This window comes from Mytilus galloprovincialis, chromosome 8 (assembly GCF_965363235.1).
Source record: "Mytilus galloprovincialis chromosome 8, xbMytGall1.hap1.1, whole genome shotgun sequence".
Lineage (NCBI taxonomy): Eukaryota > Metazoa > Mollusca > Bivalvia > Mytilida > Mytilidae > Mytilus > Mytilus galloprovincialis.
The window spans coordinates 21,703,294-21,727,725 of NC_134845.1; the positions used below are offsets into that span (position 1 = coordinate 21,703,294).

A 24,432-nucleotide genomic window follows, 5' to 3' on the forward strand; every position below is an offset into this window, starting at 1 on the left:
GTAAACTACACGTAAACATGGATGATCGACTTCAGGGTAGATTTTATGGATCAAATTAAAAACTCTTGCACCTATTATTTGAGTGGTCCAAATATTGCCTGCTGTTTCAAGTCTTAATTTCTGTCCTTATTCAGTATATATATCATTTTCTAGTGGTATTTTAAAGTTTCACGTCCAACCTCACTGTCGCCCTCCTATTGTACGACCTACCTATTGTAAATGTATGTGTTATAGTCATTAACATGCACGAAATATTTCCTACTGGACGTAAAGAAAACAACAATCAATCAATCTAATTAATTTCTCTGTTACAGTACTAGAACTTAGCACCCAAAGACAAGATCTTGTAAAATGCTATAATTTCAATTTCCATTTAAATTTTTATGTTGTTTTCTTTTCTTTCTTTTTTGGGGGGGGTCTTTTCAGTTTATCACATAACTGACTGCTTATTCAAAAGTTTTAAATATTTTTTTACTATTGTTCTTATCTAATGTTTAAATACGATTTATAACATATGTTTTTTTTTGTCAGGCAAGGATAAAACTAAGAAAGATAAAAGTTTTTTTCATGTGTTTTTGCTTCATTTAGACATGAAAAGGGAATAACGGACGACTAAATTAAAGTGTTTGTTTTCATATAATATATTGAACTTGCGAATATATCTCACTCAACACGTTTTGATCGGGACAGTGAAACCTAGTTTAATACAGTTTTATTCATTGAAGTTTGAATGCATAGTTCTTATTTAAAAAAAAACCACAAATTAAGCAAGATCTATCAATTATTTGGACTGAATAGACAAACCTAATTATTTTGCATTCGCATGCATCTTAATGTAGGAAAATTACCAAATCAGAAACAAAATGAACATTTACCGGATGAATATTGTGAAGGACCTTATGCATCTATGGCAGTCCGATTAGCAGTTCTTAAACAAGCTGTTTAAAAAGCTAATTGTTGGAAGAGTTTACTTACTGTTTTCTAAGGTCTGATCTTTACGATTCTATTTCATGATTACTGACAGATCAAAAACATCAAGTATATAAAGCATGAAGGTGTTGGGGATAATATTCATTGGTCAGTTATAAATGAGGTCTGTATGGGGGTTTTGATTGCCTGATTTATTAAATAAGAAATCGTTATTTTGAAAAGATGGCCAAAAAATATAAATTTAACCCCTATTTTTTTAAAACTATCATTTGGTGTTATTTAGATGCTATATATATGATGTAATGCAATTAAATCGGTCCGTTTTCATATCAATTTGGTAACTGTTAATTGTACATTTCAGTCTGAGTACTGTTAACTAAACTATCATTTAAGTTTAACATATTTAGACTCGTCCAGTTCAGGGAAATTAGGTTTCTACAAGTGCTTTTTATGTACTTTTCTTATAGTTTTGACGGTTTGTAAGTCAGTAAAAGTTCAATGATTAAGTTTGGACCTCATTAAAAGGGCTGTTCAAATCCTGTGACCTTACTGCTAGTAACACCCGTTTTTGTTCGGAGGTCTTTTAATATCAATATTAACTTATCATTGAACTTTTACTATTACTAACTATATTGCATGTAAGACATTAGATGACACTCCTATAACAATAACAATACTATACATTATCAGATCAAAGTCTTTACGTAGAAATCAGTATCTGTCATAACTATATTGTATATATGACATTAACCAAGACATTGTTGGTTTTATTGTATCATTCTGATTTTATCTTTATTTTGTGTTATTGTTTATATTGGTTTCTTTTTTTTATTTGTTGACCGTATATGGGAAGGAAAAATAATACCCGACGATTGGACAAAAGGCATAATAATAAAGTTAGCCAAGAAAGGAGCTCTAAGTGATTGTAACAACTGGCGAGGTATAACTCTATTGTCAATCCCAAGTAAAATCATAGCCAAAATTATTATCTAAAGAATAATAGATGCAGTTGATAAACAGCTAAGAGAGGAGAAGCAGGATTCCGTAAAGGTAGAGGGTGCATTGATCAAATCTTTGCTTTACGTAACATCATCGAACAATGTACAGAATGGCAAAGACAGCTCTACATCAACTTTTTGGATTTTCAGAAGGCTTTTGACAGTATCAACCGAAAGATCTCGTGGCGAATACTCAGATCATATTCAAAAAGAAATAATTGAGCTCATAAAAAGTTTCTACAACAATTTCACTTGCAGTGTAGGGCAAAGCAACATCTGGTTTGAGCTGTTTCAATGTCGTCATTGACTGGGTAAGGAGAAAAAAACAACGAAAGATGCTCCCAGAGGAATATAATGGAACATTTCATCAACATTGGAGGATCTTGATTTTGCTGATGATCTTGCTCTTTTATCGCATACCCACCACCATTTACAAGAGAAGACAAACCGCCTAAATACTTTTGCTAGTCAAGTTGGACTTACAATCAGCCAAACCAAAACTGAAGTCATGACCCTAAACATCAATAGCCCAACTCCTATCCTAGTAGATGGAAAAGATTCCCCCATCACAGAAACATTTACATACCTAGGAAGTACAATAAGAAACGATGGAGGTGCAGGAAATGACATCATAAATAGATTGAACAAAGCCAGGAATATATTTAGATCACTTAACAATGTATGGAAATCATCCCAGTACAGTAAGAACACCAAACTAAAACTGTAGCAGAGTTGTGTACTATCTTCTCTGTTATACGGATCAGAATGCTGGAGGATGACAATAGTCGATCTGAACAAATTGTCAGTTTTCCATACCAAAAGCTTAAGGAGAATCCTGCGCATTTTCTGGACAAACAAAATATCTAATGAAGATCTTCTAAACCAGTGTCAGTAAGATATCATGGGTACAATATTAGTGAAAAGGCGTTGGAAATGGATTGGGCATGTGATTAGAAGAGATAGTAATTCCATCACTAGAACAGCATTATATTGGACTCCAGAAGGAAGGCGGAAGCGAGGAAGACCACAAAAACAAGTGGAGACGTACTGTAGAAGGAGAACTGAAGACCATGAACAAAACATTGGGAACAGTAGAAAAGATGGCCAAAGACTGACAGAAATGGAGAACCTTTGTTGCTGCCCTACATGTCGATGGCATACCGGGCAGTAAGTAAGTAAGTAAGTAAGTAAGTATTGGGGCATTGACTTCTACGTCCTTGTGGCAATTAAAGTATGTATTGTGAACATCATAAGTTATGAGACTTTTATCTCAATACCTTCAAACTGAGAGACTATAGTAATAACAGCTTAAAATAAGTATTATAACAAAGTTTAAAAAGTAGAATAATAAGAATCGGTGAGAGATATTTCTTTCATGGTTTACTTCAAATACAAGAATTTCTGTTTATAACATTTCTTGGAACATGTAAGTATAGAACGTCTCTTTACCACTTTAAGAAACAAAAACATATTGAAATATGAAATATACCACAAACATGAATTTTGTTTTAGCATCCTGATCAACGATTATACAAAACAGTTACAACTACAATCATCCAAGTGTTTACCCATTACTTCTTGAAAGTGGTCAGCTTTATTTTGATTTTAGGAGAAACGTTTTTATTTATATAAAATGTTTATCCTACAGTCTTGTCACGTTTCTCGAATTGCAAAACGTTGAAATGAGTAAATCTTTATGAAGAGTAAAACACCGCGCACATGTGATAAAGCGATACCAAAAAAGACAATATAAAACAATGATTAGGAAAGGAAAGACAATAAGACACATTTAGGATTTGTGTGCTGGTGTGTTGATGCAAAGATATCATAATTCATAAAAAAAAAATGTGAAAAGAAACAAGATAACAAGAAAAACAAAAATCCGCAATCTATTACACAAATACTGAACAGTGAGTATTATAATTTTTGACACAAGCATTTATAACTATAGACAAGGAAGTTGCAACAAGAAGTAGGTTTTTTTTAAATTTCTTTATCAAGGGATGTAAACTTTATTTTTATACTAAATTTAGCGTATAATTAGAAACTTAAGTTATTTTATCTTACGGATATACATGCAACATTCTAATTTGATTATTGTTGAATTAATGATATCTAGATATAACAAAACATGATGCATGCATGCAGCAAAACAACTTTATAATTATTGATAATGCAAAGAAAATATAAAACACAAATAGAAAATGGTATAACAATGCAAATGACAATACCAATATACATTTATTTAAATCCTCCTATTGAGAGGCCGTGATGTAAATGTCAACAGGATCTTACAACACATAATCAGCCTTTACTTCCTCTTTTGTTAATGTGCTAGAGTCGTGTAGATAAACATGTTTGTGCTTATTGTTCCATAAAACTGACAGGAGCTGAAAATAGACGGTCAAAAAGGTCAAATATCATTCCTACATCGGAGAAAGCAAAATTTTCTGGTAAAATGAACATTCTGCTTATTCACATTTGCATTTCAAACAAAAAGTGCACAATAGAAAATAAATTAATTTTTAAAATGCAAACTTTATTCAAGTTAAGGTTTTCTTCTAGCTTCTTCGTAATATGAGTCAGAAATGCTATCAAGTTAATAACTTCATTTTTATATAAGATCCTATTAAACAATTTCTGAATTTTAAATGCATCGGTGACCTCAAGGTCATGGGTTCGATTCAAGATCACACCAAAAACCTAGAAATAAGTATTGTCTGCTTCACTGCTAACACGGGACACTAAGGAAGAAAAGCATAAGAATGTTGGACCCAGAGAACGAAATGTGTCCAGGTTTGGTGACATGATAGCCTGTGGACTGCTAGCTTGTGAACTAGAACGTTAGTAATCCGTTTCGTGTCCAGTTTGTGTTTTCGTTAGATAATTATCAAGCTAGTTTTGAATTTGTGTATTTATTGTTTTTATGTTTCGGTTGTGGTTTCGGTTGGATAATGTGTTATGTCTTATCTATTGTAGTCCAAATAATTATAGAATAGCCTTTCAATACTGTCATTGTCATGATAATTGTTTGGATTGGTATTGTGAAAATAGTTGTATGAAGTTTGAGATTACTTATTGTTTCTGTTTGTGATGTCCCGTGTTATCTGTCGTTGATGGAAGATGTTCGTTGTTGTTCTACGGCGTGCATGTTGTGTCGAATATTATATGATTTGTTTGTGCATTTCTCTGTGATGAGTTTTCTTGCGTGTATTTGTGCAGTATTTCTGTCACACAGTGTTGCCATCTTTAGCGAGATTTTTTAACATTGCCATACAAGCGGGAGGCTAACTATAAAAACTAGAGGCTCTAAAGAGCCTGTGTCGCTCACCTTGGTCTATGTGAATATTGACCAAAGGAAGCAGATGGATTCATGACAAAATTGTGTTTTGGTGATGGTGATGTGTTTGTACATCTTACTCTTTTCAGAGTTATAAGCCAAAATCTACATTTCACCCCTATGGCGGCCATCTTGGTTGGTTGGCCGGGTCACCGGACACAATTTTAAACTAGATACCCCAATGATGATTGTGGCCAAGTTTGGTTTAATTTGGCCCAGTAGTTTCAGAGGAGAAGATTTTTGTAAAAGATGACTAAGATTTACGAAAAATGGTTAAAAATTGACTATAAAGGGCAATAACTCATAAAGGGGTCAACATACCATTTTGGTCCTGTGACTTATTTGTAGATCTTACTTTACTGAACATTTTTGCTGTTTACAGTTTATCTCTATCTATGATAATATTCAAGATAATAACCAAAAACAGTAAACTTTCCTTAAAATTACCAATTCAGGGGCAGCAACCTATCAACGCGTTGTCCGATTCATCTCAAAATTTTACAGCAGATAGATCTTGACCTGATTAACAATTTTACCCCGTCAGATTTGCTCTAAATGCTTTTGAGTTATAAGCCAAAAACTGCATTTTACCCCTATGTTCTATTTTTAGCCATGGCGGCCATCTTGGTTGGTTGGCCGGGTCATCGGACACAATTTTTAAACTAGATACCCTAATAATGATTTTGGCTACGTTTGGTTAAATTTGGTCCAGCAGTTTTAGAGGAGAAGATTTTTGTAAAAGTTAACGACGACGGACGACGACGGACGCCGGACGCCAAGTGATGAGAAAAGCTCACTTGGCCCTTCGGGCCAGGTGAGCTAACAAGTTCAACTCAGCATTTATTTTTTGAAATGTCCTGTACCTAGTCAGGATAATGGTAGTTGTTATCAAATTGTTCGTTTCCATGTTTGTTGGTGTTTGGTTTGTTACACTTCATGATCAGTGTTCTTGTTGTTCCTTTGTTTTCCTGTTATATTTGATACGTTTAGAATTTTGTTTGTAAGCCGGATTTTCTTTCTCGTAATCAATTTATGGCTATTCAACAGCGGTATACTACTGTTGCCTTTGTATCAATCTGATGAGTTAATCACTTTTCAACCATTTTGTTTAGTTTGTTCTTATGTTGTGTAATCTTACTGTACTGTACTACGTTAGGAGAGGGTTTTGTATCAGCTGTACTGTAATTCAGTAGTTGTCGTTTGTTGGTGTTTATTGTATTTTTGATTATTTATTTTATTGTGTATAAATTAGACCGTTAGTTTTCTCGTTGAATTGTTTTACATCTGTAATTTTTGGGCTACTTGTGTCTGACTATGTGGTATGGGGTTTCCTTATTGTTGAGGGCCATACGTTGAGCTCTAATGTTTAATTCCATTGTCATTTGGTCTCTGGAAGGGAATGGTCTCATTGGCAATAATACTACAACTTATCTATGTTCTCTCCTTGAATATGCATTTAATTTGCTGCTAGACGTTTATTCAGTCATCCGTCCATTCTAAATGTCAATTATCTTCATATGACTATCTTGTTAGTTCTTTGTGATACTAGTAGTTTGACTGTTAATTGTTGTAATTTCATATAAATTTTGTTGTGCGTGAAATATGTATAATTAATACCATTTGTTGGATTTATCATTATATATTTTATATAAAAAGTAAACTTTAGTTTAAGGGTCTTCATGATTTTGATTTCATAAACACGGGAATGAGTTATAAGTTGTAACTACGTACTAGCATCTTTCATTTCCCGGGAAAAGTACCGATTCGGAATCAAACTACATCAAATTCGTAAGATTTTTCTTATTTTACTTTTTTCACTTAAATATGGATATTTTTCAATTAAGTATAGATCATATGGATATTGTTCACTTAAATATAGATTATATGGATATTTTTCACTTTAAAATAGATCATATGGATATTTTTCACTTGCAATATAGATCATGTATGGGCATTGTTCTTAACTTTCTTTGTCTACACTTTTATCATCTTGCTACATAAAAGTTGTAGAGAAGTAATGGAGTCTATATAAGAGAGAAGAAAGGCATAACATTATTTCTGATTTACAACTTGTTTGATATTATGGCCTTTATGAAACGTGACAATTGTTGCATGTCGTATAATAACCTCAATGATGACCTGTGACAGAACGTCAATATTGAGATGTTGTGTTGCTTTTTTCTGTATGTTTGCTCTATATTTCTCTTCATTGGTATTCATAACAAAGGTATAAGTTATAAGTAATGTCAACAACTTTCGAAAGGTTTACGCAGATATACCGCAACTATTTTACTTGTAGAATGATATATTTATAAAATTCAAGGAGTTTCTAACAGTCAAATTAAGTCTCCTTTATCCTTTCTATTTCAATTTAAGACTAACTATGTGTAATGAATGAGTAGCGTGCAATAGAATATTGACAATACTTTAGATCAATGACTTGAAATGCAAATATCTGGAAACAAACACTGTTTATTTCAAATTAAGATAGTATTGCTTTTTAATTAGAACTTTTCTACCTTGCATACTGAAACGATATATTCTTTTTACAGAATTTGATGCTACTGTACCAAAAGCAGCTTATAACGTAATTATTTGTTAAAAATATACATCGATTGTAAAAATATATGAACTTTAAAGTGATTCGGGGTTTATTTGAAAAGATGAAGCAATTTAATGATACATGTACAAATAACGGAAGGACATCTAGAGGTAAAATACTGTGTCTTAATCAATAGACAAGTATCTTAATCGTTTGATGTTTAACACTGCGTGTGTCTCTACCTCACAAACAGATGACTTGGTAATTGGATCAAGTATAATTTAATTTCTTAAAAAAAAAAAAAAAAATAATGTCTATTTCAATGTAATTGATTTTCTTGTTTTCAAATGTGAATAATAAAATGTTTTCCCCTTTTAAACATGCATTGGAAATAACAAGAGTACAACAAAAGCAGAAAACAGTTCCACATACCTCAGACGTTTTTTCCTTAATTTCCACAGAATATATCTCCGGGGTGAATTTGATGAATTTAATTTTCTCAATACCGTTTTCCTTTACCAAATTCCTGTAAATGAACATAGGCAATAAAAGGTTTTACGAAATTCAATGATCCATGATCACGAGTTTCAAAAATATAAGATAAAAGATTTCCCCGATTCATTATCATGAAAATTATGATTTCTGATTAAAGTCGGAAAAGAAACCTTAAATTTGTAAATTTTTGGTGTAAGTGAATATTTTAATCCTTTGATAACTCACTTAGTACAGCATATGATGACAAAAAGCGACAATGTGTGCTTTTCTGTATGATATAACTTCACTTTTGCGTATATATATATATATTTTTTTATCAATAATACGACTAGTTGCACTAAACGTTAGAATGGTATTAATATTTAGTAGCATTGCCATTTTCTGGTGATTCAATGCCTGTTAAGTTTGCTGTTGTTTCTTTTCTTGTTGTTTCACTTGAAATATTCTGTTTGAAAATTATGAAAGAATTTGCTATAAGGACAAATTGAATAGTTGTATTACTAAATCTAAAAATATGCTTCTTTATGACTATAATTCTTTGTTTTTATATATATATATATTTAACTTTTGAATATATAAAATATATTATGGGATTAGCCCTGTATAACAACGTATTTTCCGATGGAGTAGTCTGTCAAATGTTTAGACGTTATAGCAAAATTATGAATTAGATACGGCGGCATGGTAATTAACATTGCCATCCTTTACGACATACACGAAAGCTATATTTTGTATGTAGCCTAAGTGGTCGAATGCGCTGGACTTGATGCAGGTAGTACTGGTGTTGCCACGATATCACAGAAGCAAGGGTTTGAATCCCGTTAAGGGAAGAACAAAAAGATTCTATCCTTAATTTGAAGATCTAACATTGTTAGTACAGTTCGAGATGATTTATCAATACATTATGATGTTGGACCTTTATAAACATGTGTTAACTGATATGGAGCACTCTGTCATAAAGTTGTCACATTTTTAGATGTGTATAAAAAAAAATACGAATGAGATGTTGTGACATGTTAATTAACAGTATCATCGTTTGATACAGAGGTGATCTGAAAGGTACACAACTTTAATATTGACCACTATACATTTGTATTGTGTTGCAACCCTTAATCATCTATGTTTTGTTATGTTGCCCAGGAGGTTGAATGGTCATGGGCGATAGAAAAGAGGCAGGCGATGGTGCCAATTTATCACAGAAGCAACTGTTAGAATTCAGCTGAGGGAAGAACAAAAATTTGCTAACCGGTTTACATATAATTACCATGCTAAGTCCTCGTGATCCCTAACGATCTCTGTTAAAATTGAAAGTACAGGTAAAACGATATCTTCTGAGAATGTATCACTGTTTGTCTTCATCGACAACATACAAAGCAAATGTTTCATAGCGCATACTCCTAATAAATAAAACGTCACTTCAATTTTATTGTTAAGTATCACAATTGTTGTTATCTATATTGTATATTGATTTTTCTTTAAACATTATGTAAATCTTTTTTTTGGGTACATCGAACTGATTGTAATACACTAAATCATATATATATACATATACACGTATATTTGTTTAATACAACATCAAAGGACAAATTGATATTATAAGGCACACTTTGTTATACAAATCTACACCAATAACACCATACCAGTCAGGAGTCTACTTCGTCAAAATTATCTCCCCATTACGCCAGTTAATTTTCACAATCGTAGAAATGGAAGCCATTGTAGGGATGACGCGCTACCAATTTTACTCTTTGAAACCGATAAATTTATCCACATTGCACCGTTACGATCCTTATATGTCAGTTGTATTTTAAAAGACAAATGTATCAACTAGCTAATGAGCATCAGTTAATGATCTTGTCTGCATTGATTCAATTTAAAACTATTGTCTGATCGCTTGTCAGGTGGAATTTTCGAAAATTAATAAACATTTAAAAAAATTCTAATTAAATATTTCGTGGAAAGGCAGACTAGATTTTTTTATTGGTTGAAGACTATAAACCCTAGTTATCACACACAAAAAAAATATAATTTTTCGAAGATATGCATTTTCATCATCCAACTTGAAAGACTGTCAAGTCCTTAGAGTAAAAAAAATAGCTATTCGAACCCACCTACTCTGTTTTTGTGATTCATTAGATAGGTATTTCACTTGACCCATATAGTACTGTGATTTTTTTATGTTATAAAGTCAACCTGTAGCTTTGATATATAAAAATAATAGAATCTGAAGCGAGACGATGTATGAAATATTCTTGATTTGTACGATATCAAGACAAAATATTCAACTCAAACACGCCCTAACATAAAAAGGTGCACTCGATTTTCCTCTTTCGATACTATTGTTACTCATTTTTTGGAATTTTTTCTTGAGTCACATAATGGAAGGACAGACACGAAAATTACTGAACTGATAGATTGATATGTTTTCCGTCCGTGGTAAATTGTTTTTTTAAATCGGAGGTTATGCATTTTTTTCATCCAACTTGAAAGATACCCATGTCTTCGACTTGATATTTAATTGTTCTACTTAACTATGTACTAGATAAATGGAAAACTTATGCAAATGGTGTTTTTGAAATAAAACACTTCGTAATTGAGAAGAAAATTGTAATTTTGTTTGTTTCTATTAACTTTTATTTTTTTGTTACTATAGTAAACATTACAGTATACATTTATCGCCTTCTCTAACAAAGAGCTTCGATTCTTTTGTTCTATTTCAACCGGGTTTCTGACTGATACGTTTTCAGAGATACATTGTACTTATTATGATTCATTATTTTAATTCAGATAAAATACTGCAAAAATAATTACATACATACTTATTTGAAATGGACTTAAAGAAAAAAAAAAAATATCCTGCAAAATTCTGAAAATCCCTTTCAGAAATATTGATGGTATAGCTACTATTATTTTAGAGAATGCTTGCATCTGGTATATCTTGTTGAACTTGTGAATATGGGTACTTTTACAACTAGCAAGTTTGCCTTACATTTCAATATTTTTATATACATATAGGCGACTTCAAACATTTTGCAACAATCTTCCTACCGCCAACTTCCTTTTTCTCAGCTGAAACATACCCTCTGACCTATAGTACGGTGTATATAATTCTTGATCAATACCATTCGACTGTGCTCAGACTGTTACAGACTTCATTCAATAGTGCGTGCTCCTGACAAAAAACACTTTTCTAACAGTGTAATGATAAAAAATATTGAAATCGACCCTTTGTACGTTCTACGATCACCACAAAGAATGTATTAATCTATATGAATAGGTCAGTGTGCAGCTGTAATGTACTTTAGGCGACGCAGTCCTAGTCACATCTCCGTTCGTTGATTATCGAGGAGATGCGATCCCCCGGATAATTGTAATTTATCTTGACTTGTATCTTCTTAATAGATTCATGAAATGTTTACATTGTGAAAATATTTTGAAACTAATACTTCATTTAAAAGCAAAGCCTCCCTAACGATTTAAAGTAACTAGTAATAATTTTGATTCATAATTAAGGTGTACTTTTTAACATACCAAACAAATACTTGTTCTTTTCATCAAAAATAAGACATAGTATAAGATGGCATGTTTTTGTCACCAACACATGATCCCTTAGGTCAGACAGGCAATCAATAAGAACTGGTAGAACCATTTGATTTCTCAATTTTGTACTAATATTCACAGCTCCCTAAAATTAGGTAAATAGGAAAAGTTTATGATTATTCAATGTATCTACATCAGTATGTCTTTTAGTGTTAAGTAAAAATATCTATCTATATATATATATACTTGATTAATTTAATCCAGACTACAAATTAAGTTTGATTCATGAAGAACTTTAGCCTAAACCTCCAGAATAATATTGTTCCGAGTATAATCATCGGTGATGTTTGCATTTGCGTTGTCCAGAATGATATCCATTCTGCATAGCTGACCAAAACATCTCATAGCCAGATATATCAACCGGAATACACACTGAATATAAAGCCTTAGACTACGATAGTAAACAATTGACATAGCGTGAGTTATAGGCGTCAGACGCTCAACACTGAACCTGAAAACTATGTCAATGTTTAAGATGTTTAAGACAGTAACACATTTGTCTAATATAAAATCTCAGCAAAGATACCAAGCTAATCATTTAGTACGCCAGACGTGCGTTCGCATATGTCTCATCAGTGGTGCTCGAATCAAAACCAGTCAAAATGCCATTTCAAATACGATATTGAAGTGCGTTGGAAACAAGCATTTAAAAAATAATGCAAATTCTGCTTTATCTGACTTAGGCCATCTATGCCTGTTGTATAATAAACCTCAGTGTTCGAAATAGTTCTATATAACAAACACATCAATAAGGTAAACACAGCTATTTTGAATGTCTCATTTAATAGCCAAGAGTCAACCCAACATTTAACACATGTATCCTTAAAAAGTATAAAACAATTCTTTAAAATCATGGAAGAGGGTATAAAGGTTCCCTTTTATACTGAATACGGGTAGTTTTTTTTAAAAGGAATTCAACATGGTATTATCCATGGGTCTCTACTAGCCAACTGTTTGGAACTACAGAAAAATACACACACAGCCAGTCAGCTAACAGAAAAGAGGGAAAGCATAAGCCCATTTTAAATTTCAATGCGCCTCAATTTCTTAACCTGATCAGTAACTATCAAACATTTGACAGCAAATGACGTATGAGACCTAACACGTAAAAAGCTATATGACCGAAACATTAAAGAATTCATCTTTTTGGTCAAGTTTGCTTAGGGAGTTTGAAGCAGTATTTCTCAATAAATTATAAATCTATCTACACATAATTAAAGAGACGATTGTTAAAATTCACGTCAGTACCGAGGCACTAAGTTCATGATGATACCCTCAAGGACTTAACTTCCACCATAAGTGTTATTACACAGTGCAAGTAAATGAAAATTACACTTAAAAGTTACGTGCAGGAATAGAATATGTTGTTATCAACATAACCTGTTATTACATCTGAAGAATATGTTGCTAAGGTATGAACATACAAAATATAAAGAAATGAAATCGAATTTGACATTAGTAAAAATAAAGAATACTTACATGCCAGTTAAACGGTAGGAGGTTTATTAATACTCCCATTGTTGTCCTCAACGTTATTGGTTGTGTTTTTTCATTAGTGATGATTTTACAGAACAGTCCAATAGAGGCATCCTTCCACAGTACTTCATATTCATGAACTGGACGCTCTGAATCGTCTGTTGGTAAACCATGACCATCTTTTCTACAAAGGTCGAAGTAATTAGTTGGTAAATAGTCTTTTTTTTTTTATTAATTTGGATGTACTTCAAAATAGACGCTAATTCGCACTAATATTAGGTATTGTTTAACAACCTTATTTTGATTGAAAAATATCAAAATTCGTCAATTGTTGTTTAGTACCTGTAAACACTTTATTTTTTTCATGATAACTGAAGTCAAATTCACTTACTTTTCTTTTGTCTTTTTCTGTCTACCTTTATATATCTTCGAGAAGATTGCAGTCAATCCTACAATAGTATAAGAGATAATATAAAATATTTTAACCACTGCAAACATTGAATAAACATTAAATCAAATCAAACATCACGGGTGTCATTCGGTTTAACGAGAGAAATTATCGTGAAAGAATATCTAACGGCGGTCAAGTATTGAGAGACGATCGTGAAAGTTCTAATAACGGATCGTGAAAGACAATTAATCGAGAAGACATATGAAAGGTCAATAAATATTCTAATTTAATTAATTACACAGACAAATTATCGACAAAGTAAAACTGTCTGTCAAAATGGTTCAACATTATGATCAGTATGTGAGAATGTCCAGTTTTTTTAAAAGTACATAACAACAAAAGGCAGATTGCTTCTCGACATTTCAAACATGATTTTTTCATAATTCGACTAGAAAAACTACTTTTATCCGAATAAGGGCATTCTATGTGAATTATTCAAATGGTTCTCATAGTTATTTTGAATAAACATAATCTGAAACTTGGCAAATAAAGAATTATTTACACAAAAATTTATTGTTCGGATCGTGAAAGATCACGTACCACATTTTTGAAGATCGTGAAAAGGATCGTGAAAAATCTGATACTTCGAAGATGTTCAAATTATTTTTCAATTATATCATAATTAATATTTATTATTGGTATTGAGAAAAGCTAGATAGGTCAACATCCTCAATAGGTTTAAGCATTTCAAAGTATTATTATTTTCAGAAAATGAAATGTAAAATAGTTGGATGATTGTAGGATGAAGCTTTTTATTGTCATGTGAAGTACTCACTTATCACGAGTAAGGGGATACCCACATTTTGTATATTGGATCCTGTAAACTACATGTCCGTCAGAAAGGATTCACCTGATCCCGAATTTGTTTCATTTTATGGATGAAGATTCATTTTGTGGTCAAGTCCGTATCGCGGATTCGTTAAGCTTTAGGATAACTGTCTGTTGTTATGATTGTAAGGTGTACATTTTCGACTTCTGCAAGGTTTCAAATAACATCTAACTCATTATCATGCATTATGTTCGTTTTATGCTGTTTAGCATTTCGGATATATACTTGTATGCTATAGCGCCAAGGTATTTCGTATATGGTGTACATATCTGTCTGAATGTTTCATAGATGACCATGATGACTTCAATTGTATTTGATATATTGCATGATAGTAAGATGCCTATGTTCCGAATTAATTGGCCAAGCTTAACTTTAACATTTGTCAGTTTCTAAGACACTATAAGAATCGGAACACATTTATTTGGTGTACAGCATATTTGTAGAGATCTGTATGGCATGGTATTCTGACTTTGAACTCTTTTTATGAACCATTGACAATCTTAAGCGCATTTGACACTTCTAGTAAAACCCGTGATATTATAGACGTTCAACAAATATACTATCATAAGTAAAGCAGACGAGACATTACAGAATTTGCACTCTGGTATTCTATAGTTTGTAGTATATAGTTAAATCAATCCACATCTGCGTTGTATACAAAGAACTTAGAAAGTACTGTTGCACACAATGTTGGTTATCGTTCAATCTCAAATTACTCATGAAAGATGCTGCTTTGCTGTAATTTTTTGTTTGATGGATATCATTTTGGGTTAAACGTTGCATATCCGTAATATTGGCTAAATAGTGTCGGTCTGCCTGAATTGCACTTGACCAATTCTCAGAGCTGAATCTTTCACACTTATTTAGACACGTTTTTAGTTGCTTTTGTTTTTTTTACTTTCGAGGTAATGTGTTGAATAGAAAAAAATAATAGTTTTAATGTTCATCCTTATCAAAATAGTTACAGGCTTCAACCAGTTGCAGGTTTATCAAAAGGTAAAAGAAATACAGATTCTGATTACTAGTATTAAGTCTGGTCACGCATTATATTTCATGATCAAAATAATACGTTGTCTGATATTTCACTATCAAATTTGATGGAAATTTAACAAATTCAAGGTTTTCATATACAAATTAATGCTTTTAAGGAAAGAACATACTTTAATTTTACTGTACAATCAGATACACCAAAGACTAAATTTCAAATATATCATAATAAACTGAATTATGACCATTATAGGTACATAAAGCGTGTTATTTGTAATTAATTTGATAGACATGCATTGCGCCTTTTGTGTTGTTCGGATTTGTTCTGCGTTTTGAAAATTAAGCGATTTTTTCTAAGATTCTGAACTAGAATTTACATGAAATGTCTTTTACGATCCGTCTGTTACCAGAGCTTTCACGATCGTCTCTCAATACATGACCGCCTTTAGATATTCTTTCACGATCATTTCTCGCGTTAAACTGAATGACACCCGTGAACATACGTGACCTATAATAGATTATGAAACATTGAGTCAGTATGGTTGTGATGTTCCCGAAACAAAACAACATGATATTTAAGATACGACGTGCAATGAATCAACATAACTAATACATAGGTTATACCTAATGCCACATGTTTCAAATGGGATTATCTATCGTTATCGACAACAAAATGTATTACATTGCCAATTACAAATACCCGATACTTCAAATAGTAAATTATATTATGAAGCTTGTTTAGACTGCTATATTATTTATTGTAGCAGTAATATTTGTTTTTAACATTTTTACTTGTTATATCCGTTTGTTTTGCTCACAAATCGTTGTCAATATAAAGGATTTTTTTTAATATGCGACTATCATACAAGTGAGAGGTTTAGCTAATTATCAAACTTGATAAAATCCAACAATTTCTACATAAGAAAATGTCTGTTCCAAGTCAGGAATATGACAGCTGTTACCCTTTTTTTTGGTGTGTTTGAGATTTTTATTTTACCAGTTCTTAGGGACTTTCCCTTTAAAATTGTCCTCTGAGTTCCGTATTTGTGTTATTTTACGTTTTATAACCAAACACTCTTTGATGTATAGGGAGACTTTGATTTCTATACAGTCTTAAATGTGAGGGGTAGAGAAAACAACAAAGGGAGGGGGCAATGAAACAATACATATATGACAACGAGAAAAAAGCAAAATATACACACAACAGATCACCAAAAATATACAGTTTACGATTAACAATGTATCTTCGATTGAATATGAAAACACATTAAATCACACCCGACCATTAGCACGTTTTAAAACATAGGATCTTAGTTTTCTATTGCTGTTAACATAACTATAATGGCTATCGTTTACAGGAGATTGGTGTGTGTGTTTCCTAATGACATTGCTATATAATGGAATTTGTAATCGTATACATCAATAGCCGGTAATGTAAATATCAGTTACATATTGTAATACCTGAAATTTTATGACTATGTTCTTCCTCATGTCTTTCGTCAATGACATCATGGGATAAATTTTCTAAGGTACACATGCAGTTTTCTACACATTGGCTCTCTACTTCGTCAAACTTTGTAACGCACAATCTGACTGTTTCAATTAAACAAGAGACTAAATGTTTGTGTTCTCTAAGTTGTATAATCATATGATCATTTCCATCTTGGAAATCTCTGAATGCTAAATCGCTGAAATTTCTAAAATAAAATGTGATTTGAAATATTTTATTTTCTACTAAATCAATGATGGTAGAGTTATAGGTATATTTCACAATATAACACCAACAAATGGTAATAAATTTATTCGATATTAAGCATTAAACCTGGTAAATTGGTTTGAACAGATGGAATCTGTTCTTAAGGTGGTATGGGTGTCTTCCTCCATCTTGGATTGTAAAAAAACGGGAAACAAAGGTCCAGATTTTCTATCAGGTTAGCAAAATTTGATGCAGGAATGCAGATATTAAATGTGAATTTTCATTGAAAAGAACCAATTTATAAGAATACAACTTATAAATATTTTATACTTTTGCAAATATTGATTATTTTTTGTTGTTTATAAAAAAAAAATTGACATTTTAAGGGGAGGTAACTCTAAAATAGTGCATTTTCTGAAGGATTCTACATGGAATTTTCCTATTTTGAATTTTAGCCGGAAAAAACATACGGTGACCCTTTCTTTTCTTTTGATATTCTCAAAGCATTGTTTGAAAGCTATCTCTTGCTTAAGTATTTAACAATTCTATCATTTTGTTTAGTTTTTAATCCCAAAATGGTGTTTTTTCCTGTATAAACCATTCAAAATGTGTCATTTTGTCACGTCCTGTAGCTTGAAAAAATGCGCGGTGACCTATCATTTTTATTATATTTTTCAACATATATCAATAGATACTATGTTTTGGCTAAGTATGAACAAATTCTATCATTTTTATTTTAGACTCCCATACCACCTTAATTGCAACTTTAAAATATGTTTCAACTATTTTTCAAGTGTTGAAAAATGTATTATATACTGTCAAATGCGTTGGTTATTATGGTTTAACAAAAAATTGCATCATTATTATGTGAATAAAACTAAATAGTTGAAGTTATTCCCAGTAATATTCCAAGTAAAAGGTTTATGCAATTTTCCGAACCTCTACTACAATTGGAAATATTGCTTCTTTGGTACTGTTGACAGTGTGGAAAATCAACTATTTGACACATATAGTTGTTAGGTAGGTCTTTCCAAATTATATTCATTGTTTTGACATATGAATCGAATGACATAGTCTATTGACCTTAGTACAGAAATTTTAACATATCACTTTTTTAATTACAAACATATCACAAGTGTCATCTATAGTCAAACCAGTCATATTTAACAAAACATGTTCGCAAAGGTAAATATGCGCATATATATTTCAAACACAGAGTTTGTTAAGCATATATTTTTTAATAACATTATATTGATACTATTAATAAAAGAGAAGGTTCCGTATTGAGACAGTTATTGCACTTTTCCTTAATAGCAAGATGTTTAGGGACCATGAATTCAAATATTGTTTTACGAGTATGTTCTTAAACAAGAAAATACACAAACTTCACTATTTCAGGGTGAATACGGATTCTCGCTGCTTTGATTGTGACACCCGTCGTGCTATCTCTGAGGTAAAAGATATTTGGTTGTTGAACATAGTGTTAACAAATTTGTAAACCGTAATAATCTACCCTAAAAAGCAATCGTTCTTTCTCTTATAATAAGTAGTACCTTATTATTCCAATACCATTAAGGAAAAGTGGCAACCGAGCATCCTCTGGATTTCTAAGGCCAAAGTTTATAACAGTCCGTATCAACAAGCCTGTCACATCGGATATAGTTTTCACATCTAGTTTCTGGAAAAAAAAACCAATCATAACTTTAATCTTTTGTAGAAATGACTACATAAGACATTCGGAAATGGGGTGTATCTAACAATACATACATGATCATATTGTGAGAAAATGAAACATTGATTGTCTTTAAACGTTTAGCGCGATAAGGTCTTGAGATGTTTAAATAGCAATCATAGGGAGCAATAGCGAACCTCATATATCACTTTGTGTTTGAAAAAAGTGAAAATAAATATTGACCAGTAAATACAGTTATCTTTAAAAGATAATTGGTGCCAGCATATTACTTATTCCCACCAATCTACTCCTTTCATTAGAGCTTGGATATTTCTTAAGTTTACAGCAGATACAATGTAACAGTGATACTAAGTAATCAAAGAAAAAAAAAACATCATGAAAAAATATCATAACATCAGCCCCCTCCCCTTAACAAAAACTGAAATCGATTTCAGAAAACGAAAAATTGAGCAACAAATTTATATGTTCAAGAAGGTCAACAGTTCTTGATCTTCTAGACACACCCGTCTGAAAGTCGATCCTCATACAGCAGCAGTATTTTCTTTTCCATTTAAAATATTGTGGGTACGGACACGTACTCACGATGGGGTGATATACTTACTCCAGGTGGAATAACAAGCATCACGGATGTTATATAGTCCAACACAGCAGTGTCACGTGTTTCAAAAAACATCTCAAGTATAACCTTGACACCGTCTGTCTCATAAAATGCATCCTACAAAATAGTTCGTAGATTATACATGTGTTATATTGTTATAGTTATTAAACTGCTGATGTTATTTGTAGTACTCATGTAGATTAACATGTAAATATTTTTTGTAATACATGTGGTTGAAGAAAATATTATATCATTATTTTTTATGTAGACCAGATATATATTCATATTTTAAATCAAACTGTCTCTGTCGTATTGAAAAGTATGATGAACTCATCTATTATCTCAAAAATCGTAAGACAAAATCAAAAACATACTTACCGATAACCGTATTTATATTAGTTAAATTTTTGAAAATCAAATATTCAGCTTTAGATGTGAATTAGAGTAGAAAATACAAATTCTCAATGAAAACTGTATGAGACTACTGAAACAATAACTAAAATTCAGAAATTTATGCATGTAGTGTGTACTCAATACTATCTACAATCATACCTGCATGGATTTTGAGCTGCCTTCTAGAATAGTTTTCAGTACAAACAGAATATTCTCTTTGGTATCCGTCGAACAGGTTTGTAACATTTGGATAATCTTTGGTAAGTCATGCTTATTCCTGAAAGTAAAGACAAAAAATTATAAAAATATTTATTCATAAACAATTGTATGGACACAGAAATCAGATATTTGCACTCGTTATGCAGAGCCAATACTTACTTCCTTTTTACGTCAGTTTTGGTGAAAATACATACACAAAAGGTTGCATTTTTTTTATATAATAACAGGCAGTGTTGAAAGCCAACTATTCTGTTGAAAGATCCCTGAGGGCAATGCACTCCTGATATAGAATAGAAGAGGTATAAATCCGAGCAATGTAAGCCAAAGTAACAACATACAATACTAGTCGAGCTAATGCATAGATTTAGATAATAAAGAGTAAGGAAAATTATTTGCAGTATCGTATTTAACCCAAATATAGTCTAGTTTTCAAATGGGTCATATAATACGGTAATGGACAATGGGAGCTTTTAAACTTAATTTTTAATGCACATTTTACGATAATACATTGTATATGTTGTATGGGATTACAGAAACGAAACATTAGTATCGTATTCAAAATCAAAGGTTCATGTACCGAACACAATATCAAATACTTACTCTTCACCAATGATATCAAACACTAGATGATTTGAATATGATGAACACTGTTTTTTGTTAACTATTGGCGGTCCACAATGTATGCACAGGTATCTGCATTCCTGTGATAAATCTTGATTATCAAACCGTTTCCTGACAACTCCTCTACCGCGTTCCACATGCAAACGTTTTTGTCCCTCTCTCTGGTCATAAGATGTAAACTGGTGATCTCGTAAACTCGATATTTTCAAATGATGAAGTTTACATTTATCACAGAAATACTGGTTACAGTCTCTACAAAACTCTGTGGCAATCTCTTCAACACAAATATAGCATAATATCAGGTTTTTGTTTTCCTGAAACATTGTCACGTTTTTCCTTATGCAACTATGGATGCCTATTGTAATGAATGTTTAAATGTTGTGTATATGTTAGTGTGTATATTATTGCATGAATAATTCGCAATGGTCATCTCAATAACACATGTGGCGTAGATTGTTGACATACTTCATATTTAGAACGCAATGATAATTTTAAAATACCTGAGAGTTGAAGGTCATATACAGGTAATTGACACGGGTTTCAAAACATCAATAATATTATGGATGGAAGAGAGTTTATTGTGCATATACATTTAGACCGATATACTGATAATCTAAATGAATATTTTCCAATTTTTTTTTAACTTACACTAAAATGATTCATATATCTTCGAAGGGGATTTCTTTAACCTGTTTTAATTACATAAAAATATTTTAACACTAAATTTGAACAACAAAGTAAGACTTCAAAGTTTATAAAACACTGACATTATAAAAACTCATCAAAGATACAATGCGTATGATTTTATACGCCAGAGGCGCGTTTCCCCCTAGTCACACTAATGGCGCTAGAATCAAAACAGTTATTGATTGTTAATGTCGACACAAAAGAGCTGCCTGTTGGGCTTAACCAGTGACATAGAAATTCGACAAAAATACCAAACGTAAATATTTATTTACGCCAGTGTATGAACTTTTCACACAAAAGTTGACATTGGTTATCATGAAAACCAAGAATTCTTTAACAGCTAGTCAAACAGTAAGAGTATTTTTTTTTCTTTTTTTATTTCGGATGATTTTGTTAACTAGTAACGACTTATTTTGAAGTTAAGGTTAATGGTCACTCGACAAAGAAAAAAACCCAACACTATTGTCTTTGTTCACTCGCAAGTATGTGCGCGCGATATCAGAATATACGAAAGGTTTAGAAATACTAAAGCACATAACATTGTAAATGATGGCTACAGTAGTTTACAGATTTTCAAATTTCGTTACTCGATTAGGGAAATTAAGGTTACAAATAGTTATAAAAGGTACCAGGCTTATAATTTGATACAAAAACCGAGAGCATCGTATGAACTCCAATAAAGAGCTACACAAACTGTTACCGGCTCTTATTTCTTTCAATTTTCTTTATCATTTTGAATATCTGTATCCCTTCTTGTTCTTTTTGTTCACACGTAAACTACATGGACGTCTCCTATTCCATTCCAGATTATCTGTATCTATGTAACAGAAAACAACGATCAATCAATCGGCTTAGGAAATTTCTGCCTTCTATAAAACCGTTCGTATATTTTGATCAGCTATAATTATATGTGCATTATCAAGAACAACTGAAAACAAATTTTTCCTCCCTCAGCGCACCTCATACATCTTTCTTCAATTCTGATGGAAAGTGTTATAGTAAAAAATATGTAATACCTAGTCCTGATAATGATATCATTTTTACTGGCTGTTAATTTGCATGTAAAAGATAGACGAAATATATCAAATGGACATTCAAGTTATAAGTCAAAAATATACTGACAATGTCATGGTACAAAAGAAAAAGACCAAAAGATATACAACAGTATAAAATATAACAGATCCTGCTCTACATGTGGTACCCGTAGTGCTGCTCATGTTAGTACAAACCAGGTGATGAGTCTTATTCAGTAGGTTACATCCGGAGAAAAGAGGACGGATTGTGGTGACAGTCGGAACACATATGTCTTCTATGTCTTCGAAGCAGGAAACGCTTTCCTTCACGAAGCACCCGGTCTTGCTCCTTTAAAAGCTTATGCGAATTCATGCGCTCTGTGTTTACCTTGATTTTATGTTTTAATTGATTTATTAGAATTGTACATCGTAAACTACTGTTTCCTCCTCTAATATAATACAAAATTACAAGTACATTCGTCTTTTCTGTGGTCTTGCATATCGAAGGTGCATTATTTCATTTTAAGTCTATGGCAGACCGTTTTACTTTTTATTCTAATTTCAAGATATCTCATATCATATATAAGATATATCATTTAAAATATTTGATATATTGTAGAAGATATCTTATATAATTTATACGATATTTCATATAGAGTATAATGTATCTCATATAGTTTATAATATATCTCATATATTTTATAATATATCTCATATATTTTCTAATATATCTCATATATTTTATAAGATATCTTAGAAAGAAAATAATATGAGCTATTTCTTAAACTATGTAGGACATCGCATAAACTATATAAGATATCTTATAAAGATTATGAACATCATGAAGTTAGAAGAAATAGTAAAACGGCTTGCCATAAAAGTCCCTAACGCATATGTTCGGTTAAAAGATAACAGTATTATGGGTCCGTCTAGTCAGATATATAGATTCACCTTCGATGTTTCAGGGATTAATAATTGCAAAAACAAAACACAAAAAACTGTTCGGTATTCCTTTGATGTGGTCTTTGTTAATTTAGGACTAGGGCAAAGTTTTAATAAAATTACCGTTTTGCGTACGTTTTTAACTTTTTTGTTAGTTAAGTCGGTTTTGATAAATCTTCAGTTCTGTGCAATGTTTATTCAAAATACTAGTATTGTTTTTCTTCTTCTGATTTTTGGAATAGTCATTACCACTGGGTCGACTATCTTCTACTTGTTCACTTGAAGTTGATTGACTTTTGTTATTTTTATTGTTTGCTTAATAATCGACAGAAATGTGGAGTCTCAGAACGGGTGCAAACAAGGTATACTCAGTTTCCTCTATTGGAGACATATGCATCCAATCTTTTCCTCTCATGATTTTCATTTGGTATTTGTGTTATATCTCATAACAAGATATATTGGTATGCAAATAAAAAAAGAAAAGCAGAAAATACACAAATAAGGCAACAGTAGTAAACGACCGGTGTTTAACAGTCATAAATCAATTGAGAGACAACAAATCTAGGTTACAAACTAAGCGGGGAAAAAAAAAACAAACACAAGAGGCTCCAGAGCCTGAATCGCTCACCTGTAATTTTCTGCATAAATCTTTCATCAATGATTATTTTTGCTTTTCAATATATATTACTGAATGTCTTAAAACTTCCATTGAAAGGATCTTTATATCTGTTATATTTTCTTCTAAATCAAAGGAAAGCATTTTACCCCTATGTTCCATTTTAGCCATAGTGGCTATGTTTCTTGACATACAAGAAAATAAAATATATTTTTATACTAGATACTCTGAAACTTATTCAGCCAAAATTTGGCTGAAATTGATTCTGCAGTTTCAAAGGAAAATATTTTTTAAAGTAAGCAAACT

General features: G+C 31.7%; 1 protein-coding gene across 1 annotated transcript; it reads right to left on the reverse strand.

Annotated features, from left to right (window-relative positions):
* Window positions 1-3,801: 3,801 nt before the first annotated feature.
* LOC143085321 (juxtamembrane domain-associated catenin-like) lies at window positions 3,802-21,318 on the reverse strand. The gene is made up of 11 exons (XM_076261601.1): window positions 20,848-21,318; window positions 20,188-20,305; window positions 19,639-19,752; window positions 18,898-19,022; window positions 17,110-17,345; window positions 13,773-13,830; window positions 13,385-13,565; window positions 11,837-11,990; window positions 9,570-9,702; window positions 8,243-8,336; window positions 3,802-4,318 (listed from the first exon to the last, which is right to left on the reverse strand). Exons 1-11 carry the CDS (start codon window positions 21,189-21,191, stop codon window positions 4,220-4,222), a joined length of 1,656 nt encoding a protein of 551 aa, XP_076117716.1. The 5' UTR covers window positions 21,192-21,318; the 3' UTR covers window positions 3,802-4,219.
* Between the last annotated feature and the right edge of the window lie 3,114 nt (window positions 21,319-24,432).